The 14449-nt window shown below is 49.3% G+C and overlaps 4 protein-coding genes across 4 annotated transcripts; 2 read left to right on the top strand and 2 right to left on the bottom strand.

Moving 5' to 3' along the window:
• Positions 1–4254: 4254 nt before the first annotated feature.
• Positions 4255–4960, bottom strand: NCS57_00928500 (uncharacterized protein; the record flags this gene model as incomplete). The annotated part of the gene is made up of 2 exons (XM_053059063.1): positions 4255–4434; positions 4493–4960. The coding sequence occupies 2 exons, from the start codon at positions 4958–4960 to the stop codon at positions 4255–4257; spliced, it is 648 nt and encodes a 215-aa protein (XP_052911134.1).
• Positions 4961–6835: 1875 nt separating this feature from the next.
• On the top strand, positions 6836–8824 carry NCS57_00928400 (uncharacterized protein; the record flags this gene model as incomplete). The annotated part of the gene is made up of 1 exon (XM_053059062.1): positions 6836–8824. The coding sequence occupies one exon, from the start codon at positions 6836–6838 to the stop codon at positions 8822–8824; it is 1989 nt and encodes a 662-aa protein (XP_052911133.1).
• Positions 8825–9461: 637 nt separating this feature from the next.
• NCS57_00928300 (Ldi domain-containing protein) lies at positions 9462–11885 on the bottom strand (the record flags this gene model as incomplete). Its single annotated transcript, XM_053059061.1, has 7 exons — positions 9462–10154; positions 10205–10361; positions 10418–10635; positions 10685–10757; positions 10805–11567; positions 11618–11816; positions 11871–11885. 7 exons carry the CDS (start codon positions 11883–11885, stop codon positions 9462–9464), a joined length of 2118 nt encoding a protein of 705 aa, XP_052911132.1.
• A 547-nt stretch (positions 11886–12432) lies between these two features.
• NCS57_00928200 (PKS-ER domain-containing protein) lies at positions 12433–13890 on the top strand (the record flags this gene model as incomplete). Its single annotated transcript, XM_053059060.1, has 7 exons — positions 12433–12661; positions 12707–13041; positions 13097–13192; positions 13246–13545; positions 13596–13646; positions 13695–13766; positions 13819–13890. The coding sequence occupies 7 exons, from the start codon at positions 12433–12435 to the stop codon at positions 13888–13890; spliced, it is 1155 nt and encodes a 384-aa protein (XP_052911131.1).
• Between the last annotated feature and the right edge of the window lie 559 nt (positions 13891–14449).

Genomic DNA, 14449 nt, shown 5'->3' with positions numbered 1-14449 from the left:
GGTAAAACATCCAAATTTGGATTGCTTGACATTGGTTCGAGTTCTCTTGTCTTTACTTCTGTTTCCTTGAGATGGCTTCATTGTGGTCTATGAGCGAATGCAAGGCGGGAACAAACACGAGAAGATGAAAGACCGAGGAAACAACACGTGAAACGCATGCGGGCTCCTCCAGGCTATTATTAGTAAGCCTTACAAGATAGCCAAAGACCGAGATAAAAATAACCAGGGCTCACAACAGGTGCTCAGCCCCGGTTAGCGTTGATTCAAAGGAAGGGAAAGGATTGCCTTGTGGGAGCGTGCGGTTTCACGTCCGTCGGGGGTCGAGGAAAAAAAAGCAAAACAAAACTTCAGGGTAGGTAGTGAGTTAGGGGAAAAGGGTGCTAGGCTGTTTTAGGCCGCTGGGGAACTTCCTGTACACAGAAAAGGGTTAGAGGCAGGTTGCCTTCGACCTTCATCATCTTCGTCACGGTCAACGAGAAAGGAGCAGCTTTTAGGCTCTTTCTCTGACCAAATCTTTATTGCTATCAATTGATTAATTGCCTTTACTATTTTATATTGTATTTCCCTCACCGAGAAGTGTGTGAGATCTGCTGCAAATCAGGGCTATCCGTGTGCATCACTTCAATATGTGTGTATTGCTTTTGTTGCGCAACAGCGCGATCTCATTGGTCAGAGCCGGCCCACCAAGTGGCCCGTGCGCTGTTGATAAATACCGCTTTTGGCGGCCCCCTTTTATCTTAGAAATCAAGGCTCTTTCAATCACCGTTTTCATGCTGCTAGGCAACCTTTGGCGCTCTGTACGACAGCTTTTTTGTCGTTGTTCTTGATGATAATTCCCTTTTTCCCTTTTGGGCCGCGATGTGGCCTTCCTAATTGGGCCCAGTCCGCGGTAGAGCCGGAGATCACCCGGCCTGTCATTTGGGCACGTGACCACCCTCTGAGCTATTGTACAGGTCCCAACCCAACAGTTATATCGGCCGTAGCTCTCACTGGCCAGTCCCATATTGGTCGCCTCACACGCCGACCCTCTGATTCCACTCTGACCTAATTGCTTGGCTCGCGGAGTCGACCTTCGCCTGATTGTACCACTTGCACCGCGTGAAAGGGGTGCCGTAGTATTTTAGAGTTCCAGTCGAGAAACATGAAGTGTTCTAGCCTTCCAGGACAGCTCTGTCTGCCACTCTCTTTCACTCTTTCCACTAGCCGAGCTGAGGAGACAGGCCGAGACTTGAAAGTCTCGATCTGACTATGCATCAGGATCGTAAGAGCCCAGACCTTCTGCCCATGCTTTCACATGACATGTGGCACTGGTCTCGGATTCGTGGCTGGCTGAGAAGATTTGGCAATTGAACTGGCAAGACTGGATGTTGTTTGACAGTTCTGCCTACCACGTGTCGAGTTGATCGCGAAATACGCTATTGCCAATAGAACATGCCAGTCCGTGCTGTGGCTTCTACCTGCAGGTTAGTTGATTGGAGCTGAAGAAGCGGCCAACCAACAGAGGCTGAGACAAGCGACAGCGGGGAATCAATAGCGGCTACGAAAATCACGCCTCAGATTCAGCACAATAGCCACAAAAATAAGCGCCTGCGTCAACGGCGATTGTTATCGACATTCAGTAGCCGGCTTGTCGATGTGCTGGTACAGGGGACATGATCATAACTTCGGGAATGGATAGAATTCTCCAGTTGGACAAGAAACAACACTTTTTGGGGCTGGCATCAGCGGATGCTACATGCCCTTCTAGTAAACATAGTTCCCCGCTAGTAAATATAGTTCTTTCTAAATCTCAGACATGCAGTAAACTATTGGTCGATTCTATGTCTAGACTATTAATCTTCTGTATTCACAGCCATAGCCTTTGCGCTTACTGGATTCAAGACCAGTGATACTCTCTTCGGCTTGCGTAGTGGTAATCAGGTTATAGGTCATCCACCCAAATTCACAAATGGACATCACACTCCAATGCCCTCACAGAAGCCTAGTTTTCGACCTACCCCGTTGTGGCATTCTAGTATAGGGAATGGCGCATAGGACCGGTCGAGGCCATCCTCTGAATCAACTCGCGTATGCACGCAAAAGAGTGGCAAAGACGTGGCGGGCTGAGTGAGGGGAAATAGGCTGCCAATCGGAATGCAAAAGGATTTTATGGATTTGAGAAAGAACTCTGACAACAAGACCGCACGGGTGCCAGATGTAGGCCACTCACGGATGGGGCAGAAACATATAAGAGGGACTGCGCCGATGGCTGCTGGAAGACCATTCTCACTTTCAGTATCTCACTCAGTCTTCTCAATCACTTACCTTCTTTCTAATCGCCGTCCCAACCAGGTGACAATCTACATCAAACCATCCAACCGAACATCTGCTCATCCACATCTTCATCATGGCTACCGCAATGGGTGCTCAGACTGCCAATGGCTCTTGGGCACGACCATACCCAGCGCAATTCACATTCTCAATCGGTGAAAAGGAGTTCTTGTACGGCCAATGCCAATCGGACCAGTACTGGTTTATCCAGGAGCTTCTCCCTGGTGGCAAAATGGGTTCCGTAACCGATTCAGGCACCTGGGACTATTCATACGCGGTTCAGTTTCCCTTCACCATCAACAATCGGGTCTTTTTCTGCGGTCACAAGTTAAGCACCAATTACTGGTTCATTCAAGAACTTCTCACGGGCGGGAAAATGGGAGCCCAGACCGATTCCGGTCATTGGGACAACGCCTATCACGTGCTGTACCCCTTTTCAGTTGGCAATCAGCACTACTTCTTTGGCCACAACCTCGACACAAAGTATTGGTTTATCCAGGAACTTCTTCCGGGAGGCAAGATGGGCAGCGAGACTGATCAAGGCCACTGGGCAACTCGATACGCGGCCCAGTTTCCGTTCAACATTGGTGGCACTCAGTACATCTATGGCCAAGATGTGGGCAACCCTTACGAAGGCGGAAGAAGCAACCCAGGCGGGATCTTCAGTGGAATTGAGGCCCTCGGAAAACTAACAGGAGAGGTGCTTGAAAAGATCAGCTGGGATCCGTGGCAAACTGCTGAAAATTTAGCAACACTGGTCTATCCCCCACAACCAACACGTCGCTGGTTTATTCAGAAGGTCCTCCCTGGTGGTAAATTGGGCGACGAAACCGACAGCGGTCACTGGATTGGGACTTATCATGTGCAATTTCCCTATGCTATTGATGGCAAACAATATTTCTACGGCCAGGATCTGGCTGCAAAGAAATGGATTATCCAGTCTCTCAATGATGGTGGCAAGATGGGAAGTGAGCTGCAGAATGGCACATGGAATGATGCTCGGCAGGTGCAGGTCCCTTTTGCCGTGGGAGGAAAGCAATACTTCTACGGGCAAGATTTGTCCTCTCGTGGTTGGTTTATCCAGCACTTGAAATAGCGACATATGTCTTGAATGAGGATGGCCTGATATGTCGCGCCTCAGAAAGAGATGGGCTGGTTCAAATATGGGAGTTGTTTCAGAATTCAAGGTATTTTTGATTGTCAGCTGTGGTTTCCGCTCTCTCTCATGTTTCATACTACGATGGATATCTTTTCACTCGTAATCTTCAGTAGGATATTCCAATGTCATGTTTAACTCGTATCAAGGCAACGCCTCCTCCACCGCTCGAACAATATTGTGTACTCTCTGTGTAAGTAGAACAATGCCAGAGTCACTTGAAGAAAGTATTAGAGGTTCTGGGCTTTCAGAATGCGTATTACGGTTGTTTGGCCTGTCGTGTTGGGCAGTGACCCAGAGGGGAACAAAAGTCATTGGCTGGATTTTCAGGCTTGGTGGCTGCTGCTTGATGATGCAGATATGTTTTTTGAAGCATCTATATTATTCGGGGGTATTTCTTTCTATTATATATTGCATTTTCGATGAACGCACAAATGGTGTGATGGCCTCATTTACCGACACTACTGCTCGGGCTCAGGAAAAGATCATTGCGTGCATTAGCTGAACTGTATTCCACATCATGCTGGCTGTACTGAGAAACCTGGAGAAGCCCTTGCGCTTTGCATACTTCTTCTGAAGATCAGGTGAGGTGATTTCAGGCTTTGACATAGAATCAATAACCATCTTCTTTAATCGGGCGCGCGTTACAATCGTGTGAAAAGCTAATCACTCAGTGAATCAATCCCATGACCTCCTTATTGTTCATTCCTCCCTCAGCCAGCTCCTGGTCAAGGAGTCAATAGCAACTGGCCATTCCGTTCGCTGGTGCTAATAAAGGTACCTCAGCCTCAAATTCCCGCAGATCTATCTTGTTCCTTCTGGTACTCCAGGAAGAGCGTCTCTCCCGCATCAGTCATTGCCTTGATGAGATTGTTGTACGACACGTTCATCCCTGGGTGGACCTTGGAGAGCCACTTCCACTTGTCCTGGAGCAATTGGAGCACGTTCAGAAAATAGGGCCAAATTTTCTAGACAAACATGTCAGCGATTGAAATCTACACGGTTTAGCATGGGTGCAGTACTCACATCTTTAAAACCATGAACCGTGGTCAGTATGTTGGACGTGCCGTCGTCATTTTCGATTGGCAAGTCAGGGATGGAGACAGGCTCAATGAGGTTGCTCCCATTGTTGAACCGGCCCGTGCTAAGGAGCGAGGCGGCATCAGAGTAAATTTCGTTGGAGAGACGGCCGATGCTTTGGTTGTATGCATTCAAAAAGGTCGAGAAGGCCTTCCGGATAGTTTGGCTAGCCTTTCCACCCAATGATGTGTACATTCGCTGTAGTAGCTTGGTGATGAGCGTGCAGATTTGCGTAACCTTGGCGCCGGAGCGGTAGCAGTCTCCGAGGTTGATCGTAGGATCATGGGCGAACCCCTGGCTGTCTAGCCATTGGAGCTTGTCTTTGTTGGACCAGGGAGCGTAATCCGCTGGCACGGGGTCAGAGGGGTATGTTTTCTTTTCAGTGGTGACTGGGGTTGATGAATTATCAGACATTTTGGCTATTTGCGGTTCAAACACTTGATGGCACCATTAGGTCGAGGGATATCGGAGAAAGACTGATATTTATCTCGATCCCTCAGGTGTGCATGTCGCATGGCTTAGTGATGGTCTAGATTCATCGTACCCTGGTCTCATGGCTTAGCAATTGGCCAATCGGATCTTAGAGGTAGAGCTGATCTATTGTGCCTGGCCAGTCAAATGGAGTTTCTCCTCTTGGGTGCGTGGCCCGTGGTCGAGACTAAGAATAAACGTTGCGTGGCAATCGATAATCTCAAATAGCTCCGCCTCTAGCTCATGAATAGCTGAATTTTGGCTAGAAGTTAGTATCTGGCCTCTGTGACTAAGAACATGAAATAGAAGCTGGTCATAACGAAATGATTTTCTCTTCTGCACTGTTCTGGCTGATCTAGAAGACTTCCCCCCAGCCCAGCATCCAAGGTCAGAAGTGGCCAATTTACTTGGTTATCATGGATAAACTGGGCTAGAAACTCTTCCATAAGGTGGCATATAGGCGGATAAGTGTCAGTAGATGGTTGATGGTCTGGCTTTGGGGAACTTGACAGGCGATGACATTCAGTGCGCGAACTCAACGCATAGGCCTGCTACCACAACAATGCTTTCACATACGACCATACCCACCGGAGAACTCGGGATCCCGTCCGCTCTCCCATAGATAAGCCGGTGAGGGGCGGATTAGTAGTTGGGTCGGTGACGACCAGCGAATCCCCGCTGTTGTATGTTTTTTTGCTGTCTTGCAAGCTTGCAGGCTCCTTTTTTGTTCCTCTTTCAATGGAGCAACTTCCCCTTGGTTGTTACATGTTGGTGAATTTTCTAGGTTTTTGCACTGTGGTAGTAATAGTGAGAATTACGTTGAAAAGAGTTACCGTCGTTGCTACACAAGCTGATAGACGCTGTTGCAGGACTCCACTCAAAGCACTGTCACGTCCCCTCCTCACTATCTTGTTTAGGTACTCAACAACATCTCGAACCGAACGGAATCTTTAATTAATAGTTACGAACCATAATGAACATAGAGAATGATATGAACCTATGATGTGTTGACAATGCGTCCTTTATTATAGTTGAAGCCCGGCGGTTGATGACTTAACTGAGCCACAAGATCGAAGACAGGACAAGGCGGACTATCTCGTGTCGAAGAGAGCTTTTATGAGCTGAAGGATGAATAAAACTGTTGTTCTAAGTGATTTCCACATGCTTGGACCTTTGGCCGACCCCATGAGCTCATTGCAGCCCGGTTCATGCTAGGTATCCGGCCCAACTTCTCGACCTCAGAGCACAGTAAGTAATCACATCATGAATAAGTCCTCGTACAAGATCGAGGACTCGGCCCATCAAGAACTTTGATCTACACGCGAAGCATGAAGCGCACTCAGGGTCTAAAGTCTCGTCACGCTTCCGTGGTAGGTCTGTCTCCCACTTTGTCATGCACGCTTCGGCTGCATCAGCACCATTCACCCTGGAATACCTGATTGTGGCCTAGATGGCTTCAAAGCGCCTTGGCGCATTTGAGTTCTTGCAGATACGAGGACGCCACGTGGACATGCCATTTGTTTGTTATTGAAGGAGGCCAGACACGGTATGGCCTCAAATCACAAAAGTGAGGCATATTGGCCGATTTGAGGCCCCCTACATCCTTCACAACTTGCACTCGAAGCATTACGATAAATTTGCCGTGTTGTCGCCCAGAATCATGAAAGAGTGCTGAGACATTTCATACCAGGTGGTCGATACTAGTCAGCCCGGCCCAGACTCGACTTGCTGTTTGCTGGCTTTGTCAATTTCTTTTTCTGCAGTGTTTCTTGTCACCATATTCTTCTAGTGTTTCGCCTTAATTTCAAGCTCAGCATCATGCCACCAACACAGCCGCAAACAGACGCGACCCATTGGGCTGTGCTCATTGGCGTCAATTTCTACGCCAATACCCAAGACAACACACTCCAGGGCGCCGTTAACGATGTTGAGGCCATGGGGGAATTCTTTTCTCAGTGGCCCCATGTCAAGGTCTCAAAGCTCACAGCCTCCAAGAGACCAGCTGGACAGTGCCAAGACATGCCCACCGAGGACCCCCAAGATCAAGCAACGATAGAAGATGTCTCGGCTATCCTGAGAGAAGTTATAGATGCAGGCACTCTCAAAACGATCAAAAATGTGTACATCCACTTTTCGGGTCATGGAAAGAAGAACGGCGGGAGGGAATTGTGTCTTGGTCTTTATCGGCCAGACTCACGTCTCAGCATCGACTATACGACCAGCATGCTCAAGGAAGACATCGATAAGATGGTCGATCAAGGCATGAAAGTCACTGTGATGCTGGATTGCTGTTTCTCTGCGGGCGTTAAGCGAACCGGCCACTTTGTCTTGGGAGAAGTCCGCTTCCTCGAGGGTGAACTGGGCATGGAGGAGGACGAAGAACCCAAATTCGACGCTCTTTCTCCCCAAGAGACATCGAAAAAATTGCGAAGCGCAAGATTGAAAGTTGACCGTCTGCTTGATGCTCGAGGTTACACCATCATTACTGCCTGTAGCCAAAACGAACAAACAATAGAAATCGAGGTGGGAAGTGAGCGAAGAGGCGCTCTCAGTCATTTGCTTCTCCGCTCCTTGCAGCTCCTGAAAAGCGAAGGCTTTCAAGTCACCCTCGCTACGTTGCATGAGAACCTCCAGAATCAGTTTCGATCTCTCGGTCTTAACCATGTTCCTCGTCGTTATGGTAGCAGCAATATTTGCTTCTTCGAGAGTCTACTATCTGGGCCCGACGCCGTCTTTACTTCTGTCTTCTTTGATGACAACACGAAAGAGTACATTCTCAATGTTGGTCAGGCTCATGGGGTTTGTGTTGGCGACAAGTATGAAGTGGCGGCATGGTGGACATCGGAGGATGTGCAATCTCGATCAAAGGAGCAGCCCGACGAGTTTGTCGTTGAGACGACACGAAGTCTCACTTCAGTCATCAAACTCATTGGATCTTCCAAAGAAGACGATTCAGAGTTGCGTTCTTGGAAGGCCAGGCCTGTCAGCTTCTCCTCGCGTCAAAGGATTACGGTGCACATAACGGATTCCTTACCCCAGGCTGACCGAGAGCAGCTACGACAAAGCCTGTCGAACAATCCAGTCCTCGAAATCTCTGTTACAGAGAAGCCTCTAGATTTGCCAACTTTCAATGTTGAGCTAGACGCTGAAAATGCATTCCGGGTGCTGGATGGCGCAGCTGCGCCGATACCCAACGTGCCGTGCACCGAGAGGAGCGCAGAACACTCGATGGATTCTCTGGCGCAAACCTTGGAACATCTGGCCAAGTTCAAATTTCTTCAGGGATTCAAGAACCTATCTCCAGAAGCCGAGTTTGAGAGACTATTTTCCATGACTTGCGCCGATGAGTCCGGGGACGATGGCCGGTACCATATTACAGATGGCCAGACTTGGAGGCTTGATTTCGAAAATTTGGGACCTGAGCCCCTCTTTGTGCACATTTTCAACATGTGTTCTTCTTGGAGCGTCAAAGATATTATCCGGGACGAAGGTGAGGACCCTGACGGGTTTGAAATCGCCCCAGGGTCTAAATTCCCCCTTTGCTTGGAGATGGAAATTCCCGAGCAGCATCTGCCTCGCACTGAAGAAGTGTTGAAGCTCATTGTCACGAGCAAACCAACTCGATTTCCCATTCTCAGTCTCCCTGAAATTGGCGACAGTGGAATGACTCGTGGATCTGATGGATTCAACGAGTTTCACGATTTCGTATTCTCAGGCCTGGGGGCAATGAGAAATGACCGAGATGCGAAGTGGTCAACCAAGACCTTTACTATTGTAATCAGCAGCCAAGAAGCCCCGTGTGCTTAATGATGAGATCAGATAGACCTCACACATTATTTTATTTCTCTTCTTTCCTTCTGTATATATTAAAAAATGCAAACCCTCCCGCAATGAGTTAAATCATTTCTCTGCGGTCAGCTGCCCCCGTAATGGTTCCCGAAATATCGCACAGGAGATATTTTCCACCCTCACATTTTTTAACCTAGAATGGACTTTCAGAAGGCAGGCCGGGCCCCTCTTGGAGCCTCGAGGACTACGGCGGCGGTGGCGAGAACACTTAGAAGAGAGCGAGAGAGCGTGAGAGTCGTCATGGTTATTGAATCAATACAATAAGTTACCATAGACTTTTGCAGAGGAACTGGATATGAAAGTTTCCAACATCACTTAACCTCATTTGCCAATTAGCAGCCACTTGACCCAAGTCTCTTCAAGGTCAACCAATACTCACGCATAAAGTCATTACTCAATATTTTAGCAGCCGCTTCTTCAACGCATTTTGTATTCAAGCCCAGGAACCAAGCCCTATAATAATGAGTGGCTACCACTGGAATAAATCTGTGTGCTTGCACAAGAAAAAGATGACACAAAGAAAGCTTTCTGTAGAGACTCTTCAACACTATCTTTCCAATCCATTCCGCCCTTATCACCATAGCCATGAGCGCATCTAAGCAGCAGGCTGGAGAATGATCTGAGTGCGACCGTTAATTTTGACCTCGGCCCAAGCCTTACCAGCCGAATTGGCAGTGACAGATCCTCCAGTGCTGAGCGAGTACTGCTTGCCAGGGATCAGTCGCTCGAAACCAAGCTTGAAAGAACCGGGCTCCTTGCCGTTGTAGAGAACAAGGTCGAGCTTCTTGCCGTCCTTGCTGTAAGCCTTGGCGACGAGGACCTCAGGGAAGGGAGCATCCTCGAGAAGAGGACCGCTCAGGGCCTCGTCAGAAGGACCGTGGAGAGTAGCGTTGGCAAGATCACGCTGCTTGACGAGACGAGCCATGAGGGCAATGACCTGGCTAGTAGCAGAGAGACCCTTGTTTCGCAGGGATCCAGTCTTGGTGGCTTCAACAGGGAAGTAGACGTTGTCGAGTTGATCAAGAGCCTCCTCGCGGACCTTTTCGTCACCAAACTCGGCAGCGGTAGCAGCGATGAAAGCACGGAGGGGTCCCTCGCCAGCACGGTAGTTGCCGGGGTCCATCTTGTCAGCGCCCTTGAGGTCACGGACAACAAGCTGATCCTTCTCGTCGTACTTGATGAACTCCTTGCGGATCATGGCCCAGTTGCGGTGAGCGAGGTGAGGAAGATAGGCAGTCAGGAGCATAGCGTTGATGCAGTCGGTGAGAGTTCCGCAGAGACCAGGGAGCTTGAGACGAGTTAGCTTTGTAGTGAGCATGGAAGGAGGATTTGACTGACAGTAAGACCAGTGAATTCGCTGCGGATGGGAAGGATTCGGCCGTCGCACTCGGTGAACTCCTCCTCGAGAGATCGCTCAAATCGGTTCCTGAGTCTAGCACCGAGATCACGGCCAAGAATACGGTCAGAGATGACAAGGCCAGCCATTCCAGTGAGGCTTCATACAGGTTAGTCACTACTCAGGCATTTCCTCACGGAAAATGGTCAACTTACTTGCACAGGGAATAAGTCCAGTTAGGCTCGCAGGGGTACAGGCAGTAAGGGTTGTTGTCCATGTTCTCGTGAAGAGCGTCGGCCAGACCCTCATAGTTGGTCTTGTAGTGCTTTCCATCATCGATAACAAACTCGAGGGCGTTCTTCTGGTGGTACTGGCGATCTCCGGAAGCCTGCTCATACAGACCGATAGCAGAGCTCAAGTATCCGGTAACCATCTAGATGTGGTTAGTATTTGGACTGAAGCATAAAATAGGGTCTACTCACAATGTTGTCCTTCTTGATGGGGTCCCAGTCGCTAAGGGTGAACCTGCCGAAGATGGACTCCCACTTCCAGTAACTAAAACGGTGAGCATATTAACAGGAGAAAAGGGTCGTTGTACTCACGACATGATGCGCTTCTGCAAGCTCTTCTCAATGCAGTTTTGCGAAGCCTTGGACAAATAACCGTGGAAACCGGGGGCATAGTGGCACTGGTACAGGCTCAGAACATCAACGACACCATACAGCTGATATCGAACGGCACCAGTCTGGAACTGATCAATGACATCGTGAAAGCTAAAGTCGTCACGGGGGCTAAGTCCGCGCTCAAGCATGTGCTGGACGTGTCGAAGAGTTTCGAGGGACAGCTCTCGTGAGCCGGGTGCGGGAGCGGGAGTGGCATTCTCCATCTGTTCGTGGACAGCTTGGACAAGGTACTTGTTTCGCTCCTGAGCCTTAGAGTAGCCAGCGGCATTGAGGGAACGGGCGTTGCTCATGAGCCAGAAGATACCGGTGTAGCAGAAGGCGGCCCAGAGGAGAGCAGAAGGTTCGAAAAGAGTGTCGGTGGCCATGTAGCCGGCAGCGATGCTGGAGCCAACCCACAAGGCGATGGGGAAGAAGATACCGCCCATGGCGAACCAGATGAAGATGGTGACGGGAATCAGGGCCACAGTGAGCAGGAATGCAGCCGCCGAAGTGAAGGTAGCGACAGCAGTAAAACCGGCTCCAGGGAAGAGAAAGCCGAGAGCTGCAGCACGATAGGCCGTGTTGCCGAGGTTCTTGAAGGCCCAAAGTCCAGTGAGCGACAAAGCTCCATACTGGTACAGAGTTCGTCGCTGGTGGTACTTCTTGACCAATCCTCGACCAGCATTGGCAGGAATCAGGACATCTATCTCATCATTAGACATTGCTTCTCGCTTAGCTTTTATGAGCTCTTACCTTGGATTGTCCAAGGTCCCCAGCCAAAGTCGCCAACAGGCTCATCCTGACGGAAGGCCTTCTCAGGCTGGCTCTCACTCTGCAGAGTGATGTGCCGATTCCCATTCATCTTGTGATCCTTGATCTTTGCTGGATGAGAGGGCAGCTCTGACGCATGATCATCATGAACGCCATTGGTGGCGGGGATGATCTTGGAGAGCTACGACGACAAAGTTAGCAAGATGCTGTCGAATTGAAGTGGGAAGTTAATTACCGTAATTGTTGACATTGTGCTTTTCCTTTTCGCTTTTCCTAGAGAGTGTTGAATGAAAAGACAAGCTTGTTGAGTTTCGAATCATCATCTTTGGCCACGAGTCGCGTCTTTTATCAATTGTTTCCTCCATCATCATCTGAGGGGCGGTCCGGTCTCCGAAACTGAACCGCCCCAGACAGCAAATGCCGGATCCTGAGAGATCAGCATATCGACTGAATCGCGGGGCAACATGCGTGCGGGGAAACCGGAGAAGCGGAGGGAAGCATCTCCCCATGGGGATAGTGATACAGTAGCTTAGCATCTGGGGAAGATGGTGCGAACCCCGGAAACGGGGTCTAAGAGCCAAGGACGGGGAGGTCGGAAAGTTAGAATGGGCGGGGGGATACGGAGACGCCCGACTTGACGGCAGGCGGACCGTCACTAGCCCTGCTCGCAATTGACTTATCATGCACTTCAGTCCTTATCTCTGGCATGCAGTACATTTTTCTGCATCTGCTATCCATCCTTTCACGTCATAGTTTTCCTCCACATTTGTTGCGTCAAAACCCCATATCGTTTCATCATGAAGGCCAATGTCCAGACCACCCAGGCCATCGTCTCCCACGCCCCAGAGGATGGAAAGAGACGATGGATTCTCGAGGATGTTCAAGTGAGTGAGCCTGGAGAGTACGAAGCCATTGTGGAAATGGTTGCTTCCGGAGTCTGTCATACAGATCTTGGATGTGGAACAGCTCCAGATGGAACACCTGGCTTCCCTGTTCCCCCATACCCCCGCGTTCTAGGCCACGAAGGTACGCAACACAAACCCATAAACACATCATTCACTCACAAATCAGGCGCTGGATTCGTTCGAGCCGTCGGTTCCAAGATCACAAAAGTCAAACCAGGCGATGCCGTCCTCCTGTCCTTCGCTTTTTGCACCCAGTGCCACAACTGCAAGTTTGGGGCTCCCGGCTACTGCCATGAATTTTCAGCCCTGAACTTTGCCGGCACCAAAAAGGCATTCCAGTTTCCAACCGGCACGGGGCCAGACGTTGGAGGGTCGTTCTTTGGCCAGTCGAGCTTTTCCAAGCTTAGTCGAGTTCAGGAGACGTCGCTTGTCAACGTCAGTCAGTTGGTTCGAAACAAAAATGACTTGAAGCTTCTGGCGCCTCTTGGATGTGGTATCCAGGTAGGCAATTCTTTTCATTGTTGAATATGGCATCATCCACTAACCTCGTGTTAAGACTGGTGCAGGCACAGTGACTGAGTTGGCTGCCGCCAAGCCAAGCGACAAGGTCGCCATCATTGGCCTTGGAGGCGTAGGACTGGCAGCAATCATGGTAAGTAATCCACTTCCAAGCAGTGTGTCAGATTTACTAAACCTGCAATACAGGCCGCAAAGCTCAAAGGCTGCCGAACCATCATCGGAATCGACCGAGTCCCCGCGAGAATAGAAATGGCCAAGAAACTTGGCGCAACACACGGAATCGACACCTCGACCATCTCCAACCTCGTAGACGAAGTCCGCAAGGTCACCGAGGGCTCGGGAAGCACCATCACGGTTGATGCGACGGGCGTGCTTCCGTTGATTCAGCAGGGCTTGGAATTCACTGCGAACCAAGGCAAGATGATTCTTCTTGGTGTCGCTCCAATGGATGCTGGACTGGAAATTGCGGTTGTTCCTTACATGGTGGTGAGTATCAAGTCATTCTTGAGAGATGGAGATAACTGACAACCTCTCAGACGGGCAAGCAAATTATGGGTAGTATGGAGGGTGGTGTGTACCCTGAAGATGTCAGTAATTGATGCCTTGCCCAACAGAAATCTGCTAACTTTGGCTAGTACATTCCAAAGATGATTCGATGGTACCAGAATGGGGAGTTCCCCGTCGACGAACTGATCAAGTTCTATCCTGTAAGCTCGTCCCCGTCCTGCTACAGCACCTCTCTGACCAGCATTCCCGCAGGTACAAGATTATCAAAAGGCAATTAGGGATATGGAGGACGGATCCACGATCAAGCCAGTCTTGATTTGGTAGTAGCTCTGGATCAGCATAGATGGTTTGAAACTGGACCGTTGGCGTTATTAGGTGCGAGGTTGAAGGCAAGTTGAGGAGTGAGAATGTGCATATGGTAGTCTTGTTAGGAAAATAGAAAAGATCGATGGCACCAGACATGAGATGCTGAGATAGGCTATCTTGCCTTAAATTGTACTTGAAACTCTCTAGCGATGGTCAATGCTGATTCTCTCCATACTCTTCGCTAGTTACTTCGCCTGATTATTTGGGCACTGATAAGATGATCATGATTCACACTGGATGTGAGATTCTCTCAGTTCCCACCATTTGAACCCTAAGAAGCATCTCCATCGACCGTGCTCACATAAACCTTTCACCACGGTGTTGCGCAATATCGTGTGTAGGGTAATTTTGGTGTTTTATGAAACCGGATTTAAATGCTGCTATATATTAATCTAGATATATGCTCCCATAACGCAGTTTGTTGTAATTATATGCTATTGCTGTTGATATTATATGTGATTCCAGGGTAGATAAACTCAAGATCACAAGAACAACACCAGGGATCAAGAATTATCTC

Source organism: Fusarium keratoplasticum, chromosome 7 (assembly GCF_025433545.1).
Source record: "Fusarium keratoplasticum isolate Fu6.1 chromosome 7, whole genome shotgun sequence".
Taxonomy (NCBI): Eukaryota; Fungi; Ascomycota; class Sordariomycetes; order Hypocreales; family Nectriaceae; genus Fusarium; species Fusarium keratoplasticum.
Note: the sequence above shows the minus strand (reverse complement) of the source record. Positions and strands in the feature narration are given on the sequence as shown.